Source organism: Sardina pilchardus, chromosome 22, assembly GCF_963854185.1.
Source record: "Sardina pilchardus chromosome 22, fSarPil1.1, whole genome shotgun sequence".
NCBI classification, from domain to species: domain Eukaryota; kingdom Metazoa; phylum Chordata; class Actinopteri; order Clupeiformes; family Clupeidae; genus Sardina; species Sardina pilchardus.
In genome coordinates this window covers 24,038,345-24,055,558 of record NC_085015.1, presented here as the reverse complement: position 1 = coordinate 24,055,558, position 17,214 = coordinate 24,038,345, and the positions used below count along the sequence as shown (strand labels likewise).

Below are 17,214 nucleotides of genomic sequence, written 5' to 3'. Positions count from 1 at the left end.
CTCTGACCAACCAATGCTCACAGTAGGAGAAAAAAACACCTCCTTGAAACGTTCTCGAGTTTCCAATTGGTTATACGCAACGCCATTTTTGTAGCAAAAACCAATGTCATCAGACTTCTCGTTACCTAAGCCACGCGAAAAAACTGATGTTACGAAATAAGTCAGCTCTGTAGCCTACAGTGTCAGGGAAAATAGAGACCAACATTTTCTTAAATGTGGTGTTCTCATTAGTTAATATGAAAATCAAACGTGCAAATCAGAGAGCAACATGTTCGCGGATCGACGTGACATGCCCAAGAACGTCTTGGTGACTCTGCATCTTTAATCTTTTCACTCAATCTACCACATACTTCGAGCTGTCCATATTTCGAAACTGTAACATTAATGATCTCTCATTGCTAAATAGCTTTTCAATTATTACAAGTGCAACACGCAAATAGACAGTTTGCATTCCATTCTAGGTTAAATAACGGGTGAAAAAACGTGGCGAGGAATCGGTGACCTCCCCGCCCAGACCATATCAACACTAAAGCCAAGGGCTGTTTTGCATATGCCCTACGCAAGGTCATTTTCTACTCTCATCATAGGTGTGCAACAAAAGTATTTATTGCTAGTAAACAAGAGGTGGCACAATTGGGAGCAAAGGTCTTGCAGTGTTAGTTCAGCCTAGCCATTCCAATTCACAAAATAAACACCAACTTTCTTTTCTAAAACATTCTTTATTGTTAAACACTTCCATGAGATTTGGTCCATTGTGATCATACTTATCTTCCAACCAGGGAAAAAAGGAGAAATGAAAAAACGAAACAAGGCAAAACAAACAAACAAAAACAAATGTAAAAATACAGTACAAAAAAAGAGAGGCATTGTTTTTCACCTTTTTTGAAAACACTGATTCTTTACAGCCAAATATGACACTGAATAGAATCGTAATAAAAACTAGGTGAGCTTCTCAGCTGTTATCCGTTTGAACATAGTTGAAACGTAACCTACATTAGGGGACTTGAAATTAGACATGGAACACCCTGTTAAAGAAATTGCATGATAGGTGGTAAGTGAGTAATCTTGCCAATGTGTGTATGTTGAGTTGGCTGGTTTATAAAGAAAAGAAAAGAAAACAAATCTCCCTTTTTAGCTGGAAGAGCTGAACACATAGGTCGTCTAACCACGTGTGATCTTAACTCCCGAAATGAACCCAAAAGATTTGTTCCATGTTCAGAAGAAGCAAACGAGTCATGAAAATTAACTGGGAAGGGACGGACAGGGTCATGGGGAGTGATTCTACATAATTTCTCCAAGTGCTCTCCATCTCTCGCTCTCTCAGCCGACGGCAAGACATCCCAGTTCTCTGATATGACTTTGTAAAACGTGGGGGCACCAGGCCTTTCATCCAACTTGGATCATAAACGGAAATAGACCATGGCCGACACACTACTCTGCTGTCTCGCCTCCCTCACTCTTTTTTTTTAGTTCATGATGGTCTTTATCAGGACAGAGTTTTATAGGGGGAACTAAGAGAGGCTGCACACATAGACAGCCACACTCTGCAAACGACCGGAGAAAAAGAAAATCACTACAAACACATCCATCACCTGTTACCTATTTTCCTTATATGAGTTTCTAAGTGTATATATATATATATATAATTTTTATCATATATTGGAAGAGTACGATTATATATGTTAGGGGCATTTTATAATTGTATATGTATATATTGTTTAAGGCGCTATGCAGACAAACATAAATATCAATGTATGCTTTGTGTGCAGTCACAGGGCATCTTATGCAACTCAGGTACAAAATGGTTGCATTGTTACAACATCACAGGGTATTTGGGGGCAGGGGGGTGAAGAACTCTACTAACTTTCCAACTAGAGAATAAACACTATTTTTTTACTGACTACAGAATCAAAACCATCACCCTTAGCTTTTATTGTCAGAAGTCTCTATTCCTTCTTCTTGCCGGTGAGTTTATAACATGTATACTACCATGCTGGCCGCACTTATGCAACTTACCATGATCATAAGAAATGCCAATGGCCCAATCTACCTTGGGTTTATGGCACTTCATTGTGCAACAGCGCTGGGCAAGTCACACAGAAAACCAACATATTGCAACCAACACTGCCACTCAATCTGCCAACAACTATCCCCAAGTGCCCCCTCACCCTTCTATCAGCACGTCACTGGACAGCCCACTTAGCATACATGGACATCTATTTACTGTTAAGTATAATATTCATACATGGATACATAATATTTATAATATATATAAAGAGAGAGTTATACATCGCAATTAACGTATACGTATATCAATGGCATATAAGAGGATAGAAATAGTCATAATAGAGCAATCATTATCATAGTCATCATCATCATAATAATAGTAGTAATACAATCCCTCAGTGAAGCATACACCTGGGCCATTCCAAAAGCAGCCGAACTCTATAGGTCTGTCATAAAGCATGTGGTCAACAGACGGCAGCTGACGCAGCCGTTGGAAAGGGCTGCTGCATGGCCTCCACACATTAAAGTTATCCTGTATGCCAACAGACCTGGCAGAAGACACTGCCATGCTTTCCTTTGATGTTAACCACCAATTGCTCATGCAAAGACACCTTGTTTTTTTGTTTTTTTTTCCATCAACATCGATATTCTTACTATTGCAGAGCCCATCAAAAACTTGCTCAAGGCTGTCGGAATGACCCTCACAGAAGCAATAAAAACAAAAAAAAAGTTCACTAGTCATCTAATCAGCAATACATGTCATATAGCATAGCTCAATAACAAGAGTTTCTATGTAATCAATACAAGGTCAGGTTATATTTAATTAAGCTTAACGGCTAAGTTATCAATAATCATTAGTAGTATAGCGATAGTTGTAAATATGTATATGTATGTGTATAATGTGTGTGAATATAGACATACCTCCACATACCTTTCTAACGTAGATAAGGACAAAGCTTGCTCGGACTTCTGAGGCATGCCTTGACTATATATTTTGGAAATGGGTATAACTCTAGATAGATAGGCACATCAAACGGTGCATTATTCGACTACTTTTTGTCTCCTACTCCAATCCCTCCAAATTCCACAGCATTGAGGGCTTTGCCAGTGTAGACAGTGTTGACACTGGAGGGCTGCACATTCCTCAGACAGGCCATACTTTGAACTTGTGGGCAAACCAACGGTAACAGACATCAGGGATGGCAATGAGCCCTAGCTCCCTTTTGGTTTTGTCAGCAGCCACTCAGAGGTTTTTGTATGTGTGTGTGTGTGTAGGGGGGGAGGACGGGCGGGGTGACAATGTCGGCCTGCTTATGTGAGAAAAAGTTTCTTTATCTACGGATCATTCACCAAGTAGTGAGAGGCAAGGTTAAGCCAAAAAAATGAACATGGCTGCTGTGGTTCAGTCTCGAGAGCCTGAGGTGCCCAGGCAAGTGGGCAATTATCCGCATTCCTGCCTGTGGCTCTGACAGGTTAAAGAGTGCACACACACACACACGCACTCATGCAAGGCCCGGGGGGGGACAGGTGGAAAGGGGTGGGGGGTTGGCAAGCAGCTTGATGATACGCCAGCTTGGTCAATTTAATGGGTGCAGTAGGATTTAGGGTGGGGTTTGGGTGGTGGTTGGGGGGAGGGGGGTTAACGGGGGTGTTTTACCATGAAATCTAATTTCCCCAAGAGTCACCTTGGTTTGCCAAATAACATTACATTCCACAATTCTCAATGTGTCTGAGGTTTGTTTTTTGTTTTTTAAAATAAAAAAAACGTCCTCATTATGGCCTTGGTTGGCTAATACATTCATACTCTTCCGCCAATATGGCAGACAACCAGAGCAGTATTTATATTCAAAAAAAGAAGGAAGAAAACAAAAACAAAGATAATTTCTGGCATCATTTCCTCTTTACAAAAAGAGAGGGTTTTGATAATCAGATTGTCCCCACATATCGCAGGCTTTTATGCCAGGCTTTTATCGTTTATCTCTGAGCAGTGCTGCCAAGCAGGTGTATCTAAAAGAAGGGGCAGGAAGGGGCAGGATGTTGAGAGGAACTGTGAGTGTGTGTGCATTTGTAAGTATATGTGTGTGCATTTATGTGTGTGTGTGTGTGTGTGTGTGTGTTGCAGTGTACGTGTGCTGCGGTGTTTTTGCACATTTTGGTCCTACTGATGGTTGTGTTGCCTCTGCCTTATGTGAGGGTTCCTGAAGTTTTCCAAATTTGTGGTGGTGCCAGAGGGTGGTGTGGGGTAGGGTGGGGTGAGAGGGGGGGGGTCTTACAAACTGCTGCTGGGATGGATCGGGACGGGACGGGGGTCGGGGTGGGGCAGGCTCATGCTGCTGCTGCAGGAATCCTCATCCCCTCTCACTGCCCAGTGGCCAGCGTCTCCTCCTTGCATTGGCCGGGGTCACAGGTCACCGCCGCCCGACAACCTACGCCCTGCCTGCCAGCAGGAAACACATGGACAGCACTTTGTGACTTGGGTTTTCGAGAGTGTTATATAAATAATAACCATAATAATTGCTCACATGTACATGAGCGCACACACACACACACACACACGCACACACGAATAAACTCACAAATATCCACTCCAGAATTAACTAAACTAAAACGAACCTGAGGACTCTGCATTTATGTATCTCTGTAACCACAGCAAAACTTGGAATGCAAGAAAAAGAACACTCAAAAGGGGGCTTTCAGCCATGTGGTACAGCTATGATATAATCTGCTGATTTAGTTGTACTGTGACAAATACTGTGCTTGGACTCAGGGAACTGGAGACATAGTTACTCAAAGGATTCTTTTGTTTCTTTACAGCCACTAGTGGAATTTAAGTCCTATGTACATCTGATCACCCTGTTCCAGAACTTTCTAATACAGGGCTTTTCAACCCCTTCTCCTGATGGTAGCCCCCGCCTACAGCACAACAAAGTAGCTCCAATCTAGGACAAAACTGCTGGCAATCTCGGACAAAACTAGTTTAATCCAATTGGTCTATTCTAGATTACAATGTAGTAGGATGCTATCTATAAGTAATAAATGCCAATGTCTCCAGTTATCTCAAAGAATAAGAAAAGATCTGAAACATAGCACATTTGTGAACATTGCAAAAGACCAAAGCTAAAAATCATTTCAAGTTCATAAATGCACCAGGAATGGCATGAGTCACTCCAAGACAACTCCCATTACTCACTATCGACTCTCCGTAATCTGTTGTCATGGTGATCTGTTTCTCTTCAGGGGGCGGGGTTATGAGCGTTCCGTCGGAACCGCGGTTCTGTTTGGTGAGCGCCAGCCACATCTCATACATTTGCTGCATGTCCCGCACTGTGAACGGGCACACAGACACAACAAAAGACACGTCAGAGGTATGACATAGATAGATATGTCACAGACAAAATTAGACATGTCACAGACAAGGTTACAGTAAGACACAGATGTCCTGCTCTGAGCTTCAGAGTACTACAGAGACATGTGAAATATTTGACATTAGTGTCAAATAGTGACATTAGTGACGTTAGGCACTAGTGTTGACATTAGTGACATAGTGTTAGGCACTTTATGTAATGTTTAGTGTATTTGACGTAATGTGGCAGTGGGCACAATCATTTCATACACACGTATAGCCAAGATATACACACAGAATCACACAGAAAAAAAAAAAGCAGCACAGGAAACCAGTGAAAGGAGGAAGGATTGCCAGAGAGTGAGAAGAGAGAGGAGGAAATGGAGGGGTGTCCTCACAGCTGTTATTCTTCATGTACGTCCACACGTCCCTCTCCTCCAGGCTGTGAGCGAAGGAGCAGTTCCCAATGTAGTGGCACTTCTTCTGCTTCATGACGTGGACACACATCTGGGGAAGTCACAGACAGGTGGCATAAAGCTTGAGGAAGCTTGAGTAAATGTCTTAATACCAGGCTTGTTGTTGGCGTGGTATAGTGTGGTGTGGTGTGTGTGTGTGTCTAGTGTCAATCTTAGTCAGTGTACCAAAAGAGCAAGTGAAAAATAGACTGTGACCGAGTCCACGACTTTCTAAAGGCCCACTGATCCAAACACAAGAAGCCGCATTCAGACAAGAGAGACCCAGAGTTTAAAAGGCCGAATTAGGCCGCAGCCTTACGCAACCAGCTTCCTGCTGGTAGACTAGCAGCTAGTCTGCGTGTGGGAGTGGGGAGTGAGGACTCACGTCATACTGCTGAGGGTAGGTGCGCGAGAAAGGCAACGGCCGCACCACCACCCACTTCTTCTTCTCAAAGGACTTCACCAACAGCACCCGACGTTCCTTAGTCCAGCTGGGAACGAGAGGAAAACAGAAGGGGGGGGGGGGGATACAGAGAGGGAGAGAAAAGAGAGAGAGAGTAGAAAATGTGACAAGTGATACGGAAAACAGACAGGAGACGACATATACAGACAAATCAATAAATGGAATGGGTCAAGACAAAATGAGTCCACTGTTGCTAGGGTGAATTCTGGGACATAGCTAGCTGGGGAAAAAAAATGGGTTTTTTTTTGTAATACCGGTAAATACATTTCTATACATCTATCATGAATCAGTCCCCACAATATTACGCTGTAAAACAACCTCCACATATGACTTTGTAGGCAAAATAAATGTGTACGTGCGGTCAGGGTGTGGGTCTGACGTGGATGTTATTTTCGCTCAGATACCCGTTTTGTCGGAGCAAAGTCTTACTGCTGTGTCCCAGACACCCATGCCATTGGAGGTTAGTCGTACAGATCATTCTTTTAAAGGGAGCCGAGACACTGATCCATTTGAAATAGTGATAAGGAAAGATAAAATGTGAAAGATAAGGTACTTGCTGTAGTCATCTATCTTTTACGTGGAGTTTACACACAAAGTATGTCTGTTAATGTATAACACGTATAATTTTACAGCAGATTTTCTCAAAACTTTCTCCAAACGATCACTTATGTTAAAGTTCAACTGTAGACTCCTTTTTTGGCCAACTACAATACTCTTGTAGTTCACTTGCAGTATGAGTGAATGAAAATAAAAGCTTTCTCTGGGCTCTGGACTTGTAAGAGTCCATTGTGTGCATTTCTGTTCCAGTTACCAGAGTAACCTTTGCTGAGTCACTACGCCAGAAGACACAGGCGAATTCTTATTCCACCACAACAGCTGAGAAAACAACACGCCATCACATTTCCCCTACATCTCCCACTCTTCTTTCAATTACTCACATCAGACTATCAGTCACAATCTCTCTCTCCGATACATACAAGCAGACAAAATACAAAAAATACAAAACACAAAAGGATAGCTCAATCAGATCATAGGTGTTAGATTTTCATGATTTTCTTTAGGTTATACTTTCTCTGGTCTCTTCGTCTCAGCCATAAAATTGACTGAGACGGAACGTTTCTTTATTGTCAGCAGACAGAACACCAAATGGTGTACCTAACTAATTGCTCGCCCCAGCAGACACAGCTTAATTAAATCTACCCAGGAAGGCCACATCACTATCTGACCCCAGACAAGAAAGTACATTCAATTTGCAACACTGTGCTGTGCTTAGAGATCTGCTGTAACATTCAGAATAAAGCCTCAAGTTTTACCTGCTCTTAACTACATTGGATCAACTCAGCCAACTCTGTGTCTCCATTTGGAATTAAGGAGACGTTTTTTCCAATAGCCTTATTCAGAGGCAAATCCCTCCCCACCTCCCTCCCGCCGGTTCAGGTGAGGGCATCTTACCTGTGCTTGGCCTTGGCTGTGCAGTACTTGAGCTGCTTGTCGGGCTCGTTGACCTGGCCCTCCCTCCAGCACTGGCCGCACACAAACTTCATCTTCAGGTTGAGGCCTCGGCCGCGGGCACAGCTTCCGCCACCTCCGCCGCCGCCACCTCCTCCGCCGCCGCCCATGCCCAGCATACCGTCGCCTCCTCCGCCACCCATGCCCCCGACCCCACCGGGACCTCCGCCACCACTGCTGCTGGGCTGCTGAGGGATGTGCTGAGGCTGGAGACACACAGACACACAGAAAGAGAAAGAAAATATGAATGAAAGAAAAAAAGAATGAATGATTGAATGAAAGAAAGCAGATAAATAATCAAAGAGAGTGTGGCAAAAGAGAGGGGAACAGAAAGCATTATAAAACACCGAGAGCATTATAAAAAGGCAGAAAGCATTTAAAAAGCATTTGAAAAGTATATCAAAACAGACACCAAGGGGATGAGACACCAGCAATGACTCAGGAAGCGTATCCATTCCAGAGTAACGATAGAGAGTGGGTAAAGTGTGTTGGTAGCACCGTAACACTAGCCCACAGGACCGTGTGTGCGCCCACAATGACTGGGCACAACTGACGCCACTGTGCCCTTGGCCTCTGAAGCCTCACCTTCTGCCTCTGTGCGTTCTGCTCCAACCTCTGCCAGTGCCGCTTAGACTCCTGCACCATCTCCTCATGGGTGATGCCTAATCACACACACCACACACACACACACACCACACATACACACCACACACACACACACACCACACACACACACACAGTAAAGATATTACTCAATAAAAATCCAAAGGGCGGCCAGGCGTCATTACTAGCATCATAAATATGATAATTCCATTCAGTAGAACCCACCACAAATGATCGTTCTAATGATAAGACAGTGATAAGTGTGTGGGAGAGCAGGAAAAGGATGCGGTGAGGGTGAGGATGAGTGTGTGTCGAGAGTGTGTGTGTGTGTGTGTGTGTGTGTGTGTGTGTGTGTGTGTGTGTGTGAGAGAGAGAGCACGCACCCGTGTCCTGCTGCAGGACCCAGCACTTGAGCTCGATGACGGAGTGGGCGAAGGAGCAGCTGTCCTCGCGCTGGCAGCCGTAGCGCACCTCGTGCCGGCACACGTCGAACTGGCAGAGCGGGTGCAGAGGGCGCACCTTACTGTAGCGCACGTTGGCAGAACGCACCACATGCACCAGGCACCTTGGAGAGAAGAGAAGAAAGAGAGCGTGAGAGCGATAAAGAGAGAGAGAGAGAGAGAGAGAGAGAGAGAGAGAGAGAGATAGAGAGAGAGAGAGAGAGAGAGAGACAGACAAAGACGATGGCTTTGGCAACACTACTCTTCTACTGTAAGTCATGCCAATAAAGCTCATTTGAGAGAGAGAGAGAAAGAAGGAGAGAACATCTGGTTGAAAGGTACACAACACAGACAAGGAGAGGGAGGCAGACACTAGAAATGGACAGAAAAGCCTCATGGGAAAGAGAGCATGGGGAGAAACTTGAGTAGAGGAGCAGAGACAGAACAACAGCGGAGTAACAGGAGAAGAATGGCATGACGAGTTGAGATAAAAGAACAGAGCACAAGAAAAAGAGGAAACGTGTAGAGTACCGACAACATTTGGAGGAGACACACACACACACAAACAAACAAGTCAATGCTGTAGGGAAGAGGGGAAAGCAAAGTGCAGGGCGGAGATGAAGGAGAACACAGAACAAAGGGACACACAGTGAGAAGAGTCAGGAGATGAAAGCAGACAGCAGTCGATGTCCTCCAACCAAAAAAAGGACGGGGGAAATTGAATTTGGGAGCCATTAGGAGGGAGAGCGATAAGTGGGCTTTTGGAGAACTCCTAGCAGGGGCCAGGAACAGCGGCGCTTTTTACTCACTTGTTATCGTCAAAGGGGTGGCGGGCGGTGAGGTTGGAGCAGACGGCCAAGTTCTCTTTGCTCCGCTTGCTAATGATGCGAGGCTTACTGTCAAAACATTCCTGAGGGCCGAGGGGAATGGAGGGGACAGACAGAAGATAGAGAGGACTGATTATCCAAGTTGACACACACACACACACACACACACACACACACACACACACACACACACACACACACACACACCCTTTCTATTACATCATGGTAAAACCCTAATGTGATACACTTAAATAAGCACAAAGGGCAAACTTTGTTGACACAAATATTTACAGTAAAACGTCTCAGAAAAGATCAAAAGGAAGGAAAAAAATAGGAGAAAAAAAAACGATGCTGACAAAGCCAAAGACAGACAAGCCAAAGTCTATACAAACAAGCAAGATAACCCCCCACCATAATGACGCCATACTGTGTGTGCATATCGCATGTTTCGTGTTTCGTGTGCAGTGTCCTAGCGAGGACCGAACGTCCCCTACCTCACAGAGGAACATGAACATGCCCATGTGCAGCTGCAGGAGGCGCGTGACGCTCAGCGCCCGCCGCTCGTTGGTGCCTAGCGGGTCGAAGAGCAGCTCGCGGCTCAGCGCGCCCTTGCGCTCCTGCGTCCACACGTCGATCTCCTCCTGGCAGTAGGCGAAGGTGCAGTTCTCCCCGTACTGGCACTCCTGCCGCTCCTGCACCTCTGCAGAACGGGGGAACGGAGGAGAGAGAGAGAAGGAGAGGAGGAGAGACAGAAGTAGAAAAGAGGGATGAGAGGAGGAGAACTACTGGCCTGATCTAGACTAAGTAATGGTGACCTGACCAGAGGTCAGATTTAAAAGTCCTTTTTGGATACGTGGGAATGGAATAATAGCATCACTGATGGGCTGTGGTGGAGAGAGCAAATCAATGTTTCTCCAAATAAAACAGCATTTGATTCTTGAAGTCTTGTATTACATCACTTGAACACGATGCTTTAGAATCAATACGACTGTACTGTACACTCTAATGTTGAATGTTGTCAGAGCAAACGCTCCTACCTTTGCAGAGGACAAAAGCGCCCAGGAAGTTGTTGCGGGCGGGCCGAGGTCGCACCCTCTTCCATGTGGGGTCATCGGAGTTCTTGAGGCGACATAGCAGCACGTCTCTCTTGCAGCGATGGGCCGCCTCTGGCTGGTACTTGTAGTCCATGACCCGGGGGCCTGAGTAATGGGAAACACTCCAATTGCTTACTACTGTGCAACATCGGTTCACATTTACAGTAGTTGGGTAAGTTGACTTCAATTTGGTTTCAAACATGAAAGAACAAAGTAAAATGTGTAAAAAAATATTTTGCACTTGACATTAGCCAAAAAAAAAAAAAAACAGTCCAAAGAGGTCAAATAATCCCTCCAAACACACGATAAGCAAGTAGCAGCCATTCTGGGTACCTATTCGGCTGTAGCAGGCATGGCAAGCCTGTCTAAACTCATGTGTGGCAGCAAGGGGATTCCTGGACAACAAGGAGAGGTTGGTGGCAGCGGGACCATTCTGAAAGGGAAAAAAGATGACTAAAACAAAAATACCCGGTTCCTGTTGCATACTGCTTCAGGCCATTGCCATCTCTGGACATTTTATTAGTGGGTTATTGTTATTTCTTCGAATTACAACTTCCATTCATCACATGGGGCTCGTGTCAAAATGAGGAAGTCCTAAACATGCCATTGAATTTCCAATAGAGAACTGATTGACAAATGTTCTGTGTTTATAGCAGCAGGGACTTACCGTGTGCAAGGCGTTGTGGTTGCGCAGTCCTGGGATGAAACTGTGATTGATTCTGCCCCCTAAAGGTTAAAAGAGAAATAAGGAGCCAGCAAACTAAACAGGCCACTACACTATGCAAAGTCATATGTACGGCAATAAAGTTTAGGGTAGTGTTTCTTTACTGGTCTGGCTTTGGAACCTTCAATTTCCCATGGTCGTTAAGTCACCACCCATATTACTTATCTTTCAAACTAACTGATACGGTGAGCTATATGGTAAAATGTGCAAAGTGCCTCACATAAACATTGTCTATGCCAATGGCAATGACTATCATAGGAATAAAGTCTACTCAAATAAAGGTCTCATAGGGTAGCATTTTAAAAGGACGCCTAAAAAAGTAAAGATTAAAACTGTCAGCGACAATATCAGTGCTTTAACTAATTTTCACAAACAATACCACAGCTATTCAAGGTCCTAAATTGCAAGATATAACTGCCTGCATTATCAAAGCTGTTATACATGCAAGGTCAGCTGGTGCCCTTGGTCTGAACACTGACCAGCATAATTTTAGGACACGAGAAAAACAGGCCGTCTTAACGCCACTCACCAGGCAGGGTGTACTCCGACAGCGAGTCCAGTCCTCCGGACTCGGGGGACCCCACGCCGCCCTTCCCCGCCATGTCGGTGGCCCCGGCTCCGATGCCGAAGCCCAGCGAGTCCAGCCTCGGACTGGAGGCCTCGCTCTGGGCCAGCATGGTGAAGGGCTCCAGGGGGGAGAGCGGGCTGACCGCCGAGCTGAAGTACGCCGCGGGCAGCTGGGGCGACGGCGCCGGCAGGCCGGAGGGGTACGCCGACCGCAGGGCCACCGCCGTGTTGGGGAGGTTGGTGGGGATAGCTCCCTGGACAGGGCTCTGGAGAAGGGGACAGAAGCACAGCGGTCATTTAACAGCTGCACAACAAACAGCAATTGACATTAGAGAGTAACTTGGGGTGGTGATCAGGGTAAGTATTTATTAAAAATAAATAAATAAATAAATAAATAAAGGTTATAATGCTTTATCTTTTTGAGTAATAAAATAACAGCATATATTGGGTGCACAGTGGCGGTCACAATAAATGTCCTGACTACGATCAAGTCTTGAACTGAAGACAAACAAATGGCGAGTGGTCACATTACTGTCTGCTACGTGAGACGCTGCTGAGTCATCCTGGGGGTGTGCTGTTGATTCCCGACAGACTTAAGGTCTGCCGAGAACAACACAAGATGCCATGACGTGGAGTGCAGATGACTTCAGCATCTTCTCTCTTCTCTTTTTTCTTCCTCCCTCCCCCCCTCCACCTCTCCTTTTCTAATCTCTTCTCGTCACTCCATTTTGACTCTCGCTCTACTCCTTGTCTTCCTCCTCCTGTTGCACTCATATCCTGTCCTCCTTCCCGTCTACCAGCCCCACCCCAACATGCCCATCATCCATTCACACACTGTCCATCATTTCATCTGCCTTGTACCTCTCTCTCCTCCTCTCTGACCTTCTCCCAGCTCCCTTCCTCTCTTTATCCTCCCCCTATCTGTTTTACCTTATCTGTATCCTCTTTTTATCTTTCTTTCCTTGCTCACTCTCTCTCTCTTCTCCTTTCTATCTTACACTCAGCTTTACTCATTGTGCATTCCCTATGAGCTCCGTTTCCTCCCACTTGTCCTCTACCTTTTTCTTCTCTCCCTCTCCCCCCCCTCCCTCTCTCTCCCTCCCTTACTCCCACGTTCTCTCCCTCCCTCCCTTCCTCTCACTCTTTCTTCCTCCAGCCCTCCCTCTCTCCCTCTCTCCCTCCCTCCCTCCCTCCCTCCCTCTGGTTCCATCCTGTGTGTTTGGGCGGTGCAGAGGAGAAACGCAGCAAGGTCACTCACCACGCTGACCTCAGCTCCCTTGGGGAGGCAGTCCAGCAGGTCCATGTCCTCGATGACGGCGCAGTCGCCCATGTGCTCCGAGACGGGCACCGAGTATTGCACGCTGCCCGGCAGGCCCTGCCCGGGGCTCTCGGGCGTCTCCGGGGGCAGGCCGGGCGACAGGGAGCGCGGCGCGGCGTCGTCGCTCACGGGGATGGGCGTGGCCAGCGGCGCAGGGATGCACTGAGCACTGGACATGTCTGCAGACAGGAAGGGAGGGGAGAGAAAGGGGGAGAGAACAGGAAATCTCATTTTGCAACATTGTGCAACTCACGGCACATAACCTTAAAATGAGAACACAATTTATTACAACAATAAAATAAATCTGCTAGTACTCACCTGATCCAATTTCACTTAAAGACTCAAGGCCATTGGAGGATGTCTAAATAAAAGAATGAAAAAAGTAAGCTGCCATCAAAGCCTTTAGGCACCATTACTAAATCAGGTTATAAAATTAGTCAAGGGAAATCATGATGCAACACAGATATCACCTACCTCCCCAGGGGAAGGAGTCCCATCACCATTGCTTTCAGATCCAGCCATACTTGAGTCCACCTGCACAAAAGCATTTCCCGCAAAGATTCATTAGATATGAATTGTGCTTTATATATAAACCATATGGGACTGTGCGCATCAAATGCACAGCAAGCCAAACTATTTCAGTGTCCATTCTACTGAAACTGTTCATGCACACACAAAACACATTGAAAGGCACAAACCAACACACACACACACACACACACACACACACCTGTGGGCTGACGTAAGCCTTGCGGATCTTCAAGCCCAGTTTATTGGCTAACTCCTGGGCCAGCTCACTCACTTGTCTGTCCTGGAAAAGCAAATCAGAGAGCAGGGGAAAAAAATATACAAATATTAATCTTCTTCTTCATTGTTGCAACAAACAGGTAAAACTGTAGACTGTAAACACTGAGAAATTATTGGAGAAAGGGCACGTAAAATATATGCAAAGAAAAGGCACGCATTCCCTTCTCATAAATAATCATACACATATTTAATTCTTTAGTCACTTACTTGTGGGGCGGTGAGGAGGCATCCTGTGCCACACTCGTACGCCTCACGGAGGCGGCCCATGTCGCGGAGGCACAGGGCCTTGCGGTAGAGCGCCCGGCGACTGCCCTCAAACACGCACAGCGCGCTATCGCAGTCCTGCACACCACGCTCATACTCTCCCTGCACACGCACGCACACACACACACACACACACACACACACACAGGAGAGAGGATAGTGATGGACTGTTACATGAATTTGACATGGAAACATGGTTAATTGTAATTTCAAATATATACAGAGTAGTGATGTTACATTTCTAGTGCTATACAGTAGGTAGGTGATTTCCCACAGAGACCAATCAATAATCAAGCCACATAAAAAAAACCACGAACAAAGCAACTTTTGCGAACAAACATGACCAACAGAACAGCCTTTCAGAGTATTCACTCAGGATATCAAACAGGTAACAATAGAGTGAAAGTGAAAGCAAAGTAACACAGTAACATGTAAGGTGGCTTTTTCAGAGTTTCCTGTGAGCACTTCAAGCACATATGACAGGTTATCGATCCACTGTGACGTTCCAGATGTATTTAAGTATGACACATCTAACAACAGTTCTGTTTCCAAATTGAGAAAGACTCACAATGTGATAGTGAGCGGCTGCCCGGTTTACGTAGAGGCTCTCCAGCAGTTCGGGGGGAATGGCCAGCGCCTCAGACTGGGCATAACGGGCCACATTGATCCCCTCACCGTAGTTCACTGCAGCCTGCCTCCACTCCCCATCCCGAAATGTTGCATTTCCCTCATCCAGGAGATTGCACACCAGCTGAGTCAAAAATGCCTGGGTGGGAAAATGACAAGACTGTTGTTTTAGATAACTATAGGCTATCTACTGGTCCTAGAACCCAGGGTCAAAATTCATTCAGGAGCACGAGTTAGGTGGTCAAAGAAAAGCAATATTTACCTCATAGCCTTCTGGTTCAGGAAAAGGCAATGATGACCTACATCAAGCAGAGTTTGTATGATTGAACATAATAGACATAAAAGCATGATTGCAGGAACATTAATGAGCTGACATTTATTCCAACTTACTGAATAAAACCCAGCGCTTTTTGAATTTCTTCTTTCCTCTTCTGTCGCTCGGGGTCCATTTCTAAAAATGGCAAAAAAAAAATGCCAGTGGTCATTACACAAACTGTGCTTTGAGAAAACATTCAACGCCGTGATCTGATGTGCTACCGATACATTAGCGTTACTATCTGTCAGACACACACATGATAACCTACATTGCAAAGCACTAAAGGAGGAAAAAATCTACTATATTCTAACTCCTAGGCCTAACAAACCGCTTGCGAGGCTATGAACCATCCCCGCCCTCGCGTAACAATTTGACCGACATCCTGTGTAACTTGCTGATGTGCAAGTGAATCCCGCAACATGAATGTGCTTTTTAATACGATCCTGCAGGAGAACTATTAAGATATTGCAATGAACGAGACTGGTATTAAAAATATACCTGTTACAGTTAATGCTATGTCTGCTCGACAAATGTAGCCAAAATACTGCCCGGCTAGTAGCACACAACTGACTACTTGGTAACATGAGCTAGCAAGCTTATGCTGTCAAGTTTGGATTTGTTTACATACAAGGCTACAATGTATGCATTTACGGACTGATTTAATCGCATAATGATCATACCAAGGGCAGCCTAGACGCATACCCGCAAGGTAATAAAAGCATCTGAACATTTCCACGAACTACAAAATCATTTCAGTTTCCATTGCGAAATGTAGAAAATATCATAGACATCGAACTCAAGCTAGGCTGTCGGCTAAACTAGCTAGCTAACTAGCCAGCTAGCAAATCAATTGTAGTTGTAGCTCATCTTGTCTGATTGTTAACATGTTGGAAATGATGCAGAGCAGTAATACGCTCATGTCATTTCTATTGCAAGACAAACAATACATATGCAACCAATTCAATTCTAGCATTTCCAAGTGAATCTAAATGCTGTGCATGCTAACTAAGCTAGCTAGCTAAATTACCGTGAGCAACCCACCGCGGATAAATCTGTCCAAAAGCTGCTTTAGAGCGATATATATCCTTTATGCAGCGAAACTACTAGGTGAACATGTAGTTTATTGCTTAAATTCCTCCAGAATCATACTTTCACAGTGTCGCCTTGTCCCACATACAAGCTCCTAAATCTGGACGGAACATGTGAGAGATTTCACTCTTGGTCGTTTTCACCAAGTTGCGCTTAAGTTTATTCCACTCGATAAATTTGGTCGCTTCCCTTGGTCCTAAAGGGAGGAATGTTTGAGTATTTGTTGAAAGATGACCGCAAGAGGACGCAAAATACTCATGGGAAATGACAATTATCACTATCTGACCAGCATGATATCTGAAAAATGTGTAATGCAAATACAATAGCTTAATGTAATGTAATTTATAACGTTTTGATGACCCTGTCAGATGTACAAAAGAGAACTGTCAGTGTGGAGTGGACTGCACCTATTGCAGAATCATGTGCATCAAGCACATGCCTTTATAATTCATACATTTATCAATTACATCTCTTCTGGGCAAGAGCATTTCATCAAGAGAATTATATAATAAACTTACCATAATATGGTTTAGGTAGGACATTCAAACAAGGGGATGTTAATGATTAAACCGCAGACAATGTCCTCACCTGGCACAGGGTCATTCTCAAAGAGTCTAAACTAGATGTAGGCCTACCACAGAACTATACACAATATGATCACCCAGTCCTGCACATTCTCTCCGCAAAAATCCATCCCCTACTTTTGTAAATGAGTGTGTGCATAAGGTGTGTTTGATTTTGTGTATATATGTGTGCATTTG

At 45.0% G+C, this 17,214-nt stretch overlaps 1 protein-coding gene across 4 annotated transcripts; it reads right to left on the bottom strand.

Annotated features, from left to right (window-relative positions):
- Positions 1-699: 699 nt before the first annotated feature.
- zc3h7bb (zinc finger CCCH-type containing 7Bb) lies at positions 700-16,604 on the bottom strand. Of its 4 annotated transcripts, none has more exons than XM_062526539.1 (22): positions 16,392-16,604; positions 15,439-15,499; positions 15,311-15,347; positions 14,990-15,187; positions 14,365-14,523; positions 14,081-14,161; positions 13,825-13,884; positions 13,669-13,711; positions 13,291-13,529; positions 11,995-12,298; positions 11,409-11,467; positions 11,075-11,174; positions 10,685-10,846; positions 10,142-10,347; positions 9,630-9,730; positions 8,764-8,945; positions 8,363-8,439; positions 7,721-7,983; positions 6,191-6,296; positions 5,749-5,857; positions 5,198-5,331; positions 700-4,444 (listed from the first exon to the last, which is right to left on the bottom strand). In XM_062526539.1, the coding sequence occupies exons 2-22, from the start codon at positions 15,495-15,497 to the stop codon at positions 4,409-4,411; spliced, it is 2,715 nt and encodes a 904-aa protein (XP_062382523.1). In that variant the 5' UTR covers positions 15,498-15,499; positions 16,392-16,604; the 3' UTR covers positions 700-4,408. The 4 variants fall into 4 exon arrangements, with proteins under 4 accessions (XP_062382523.1, XP_062382522.1, XP_062382525.1 ...); XM_062526538.1 differs by having other exon boundaries at positions 16,406-16,604; XM_062526541.1 differs by having other exon boundaries at positions 13,300-13,529; positions 16,406-16,604.
- Between the last annotated feature and the right edge of the window lie 610 nt (positions 16,605-17,214).

What these genes read in the sequence shown, in the direction of transcription:
- zc3h7bb (XM_062526539.1), bottom strand. Translation starts at nt 15,497, where the DNA reads ATGGACCCCGAGCGACAGAAGAGGAAAGAAGAAATTCAAAAAGCGCTG. An exon ending in CTGAACCAGAAGGCTATGAG is followed by an intron (nt 15,188 to 15,310) that starts GTAAATATTGCT and finishes TTTCCCACCCAG; the next exon opens with GCATTTTTGACTCAGCTGGT. An exon ending in ACAGCCAAGGCCAAGCACAG is followed by an intron (nt 6,297 to 7,720) that starts GTAAGATGCCCT and finishes TCTCGTTCCCAG; the next exon opens with CTGGACTAAGGAACGTCGGG.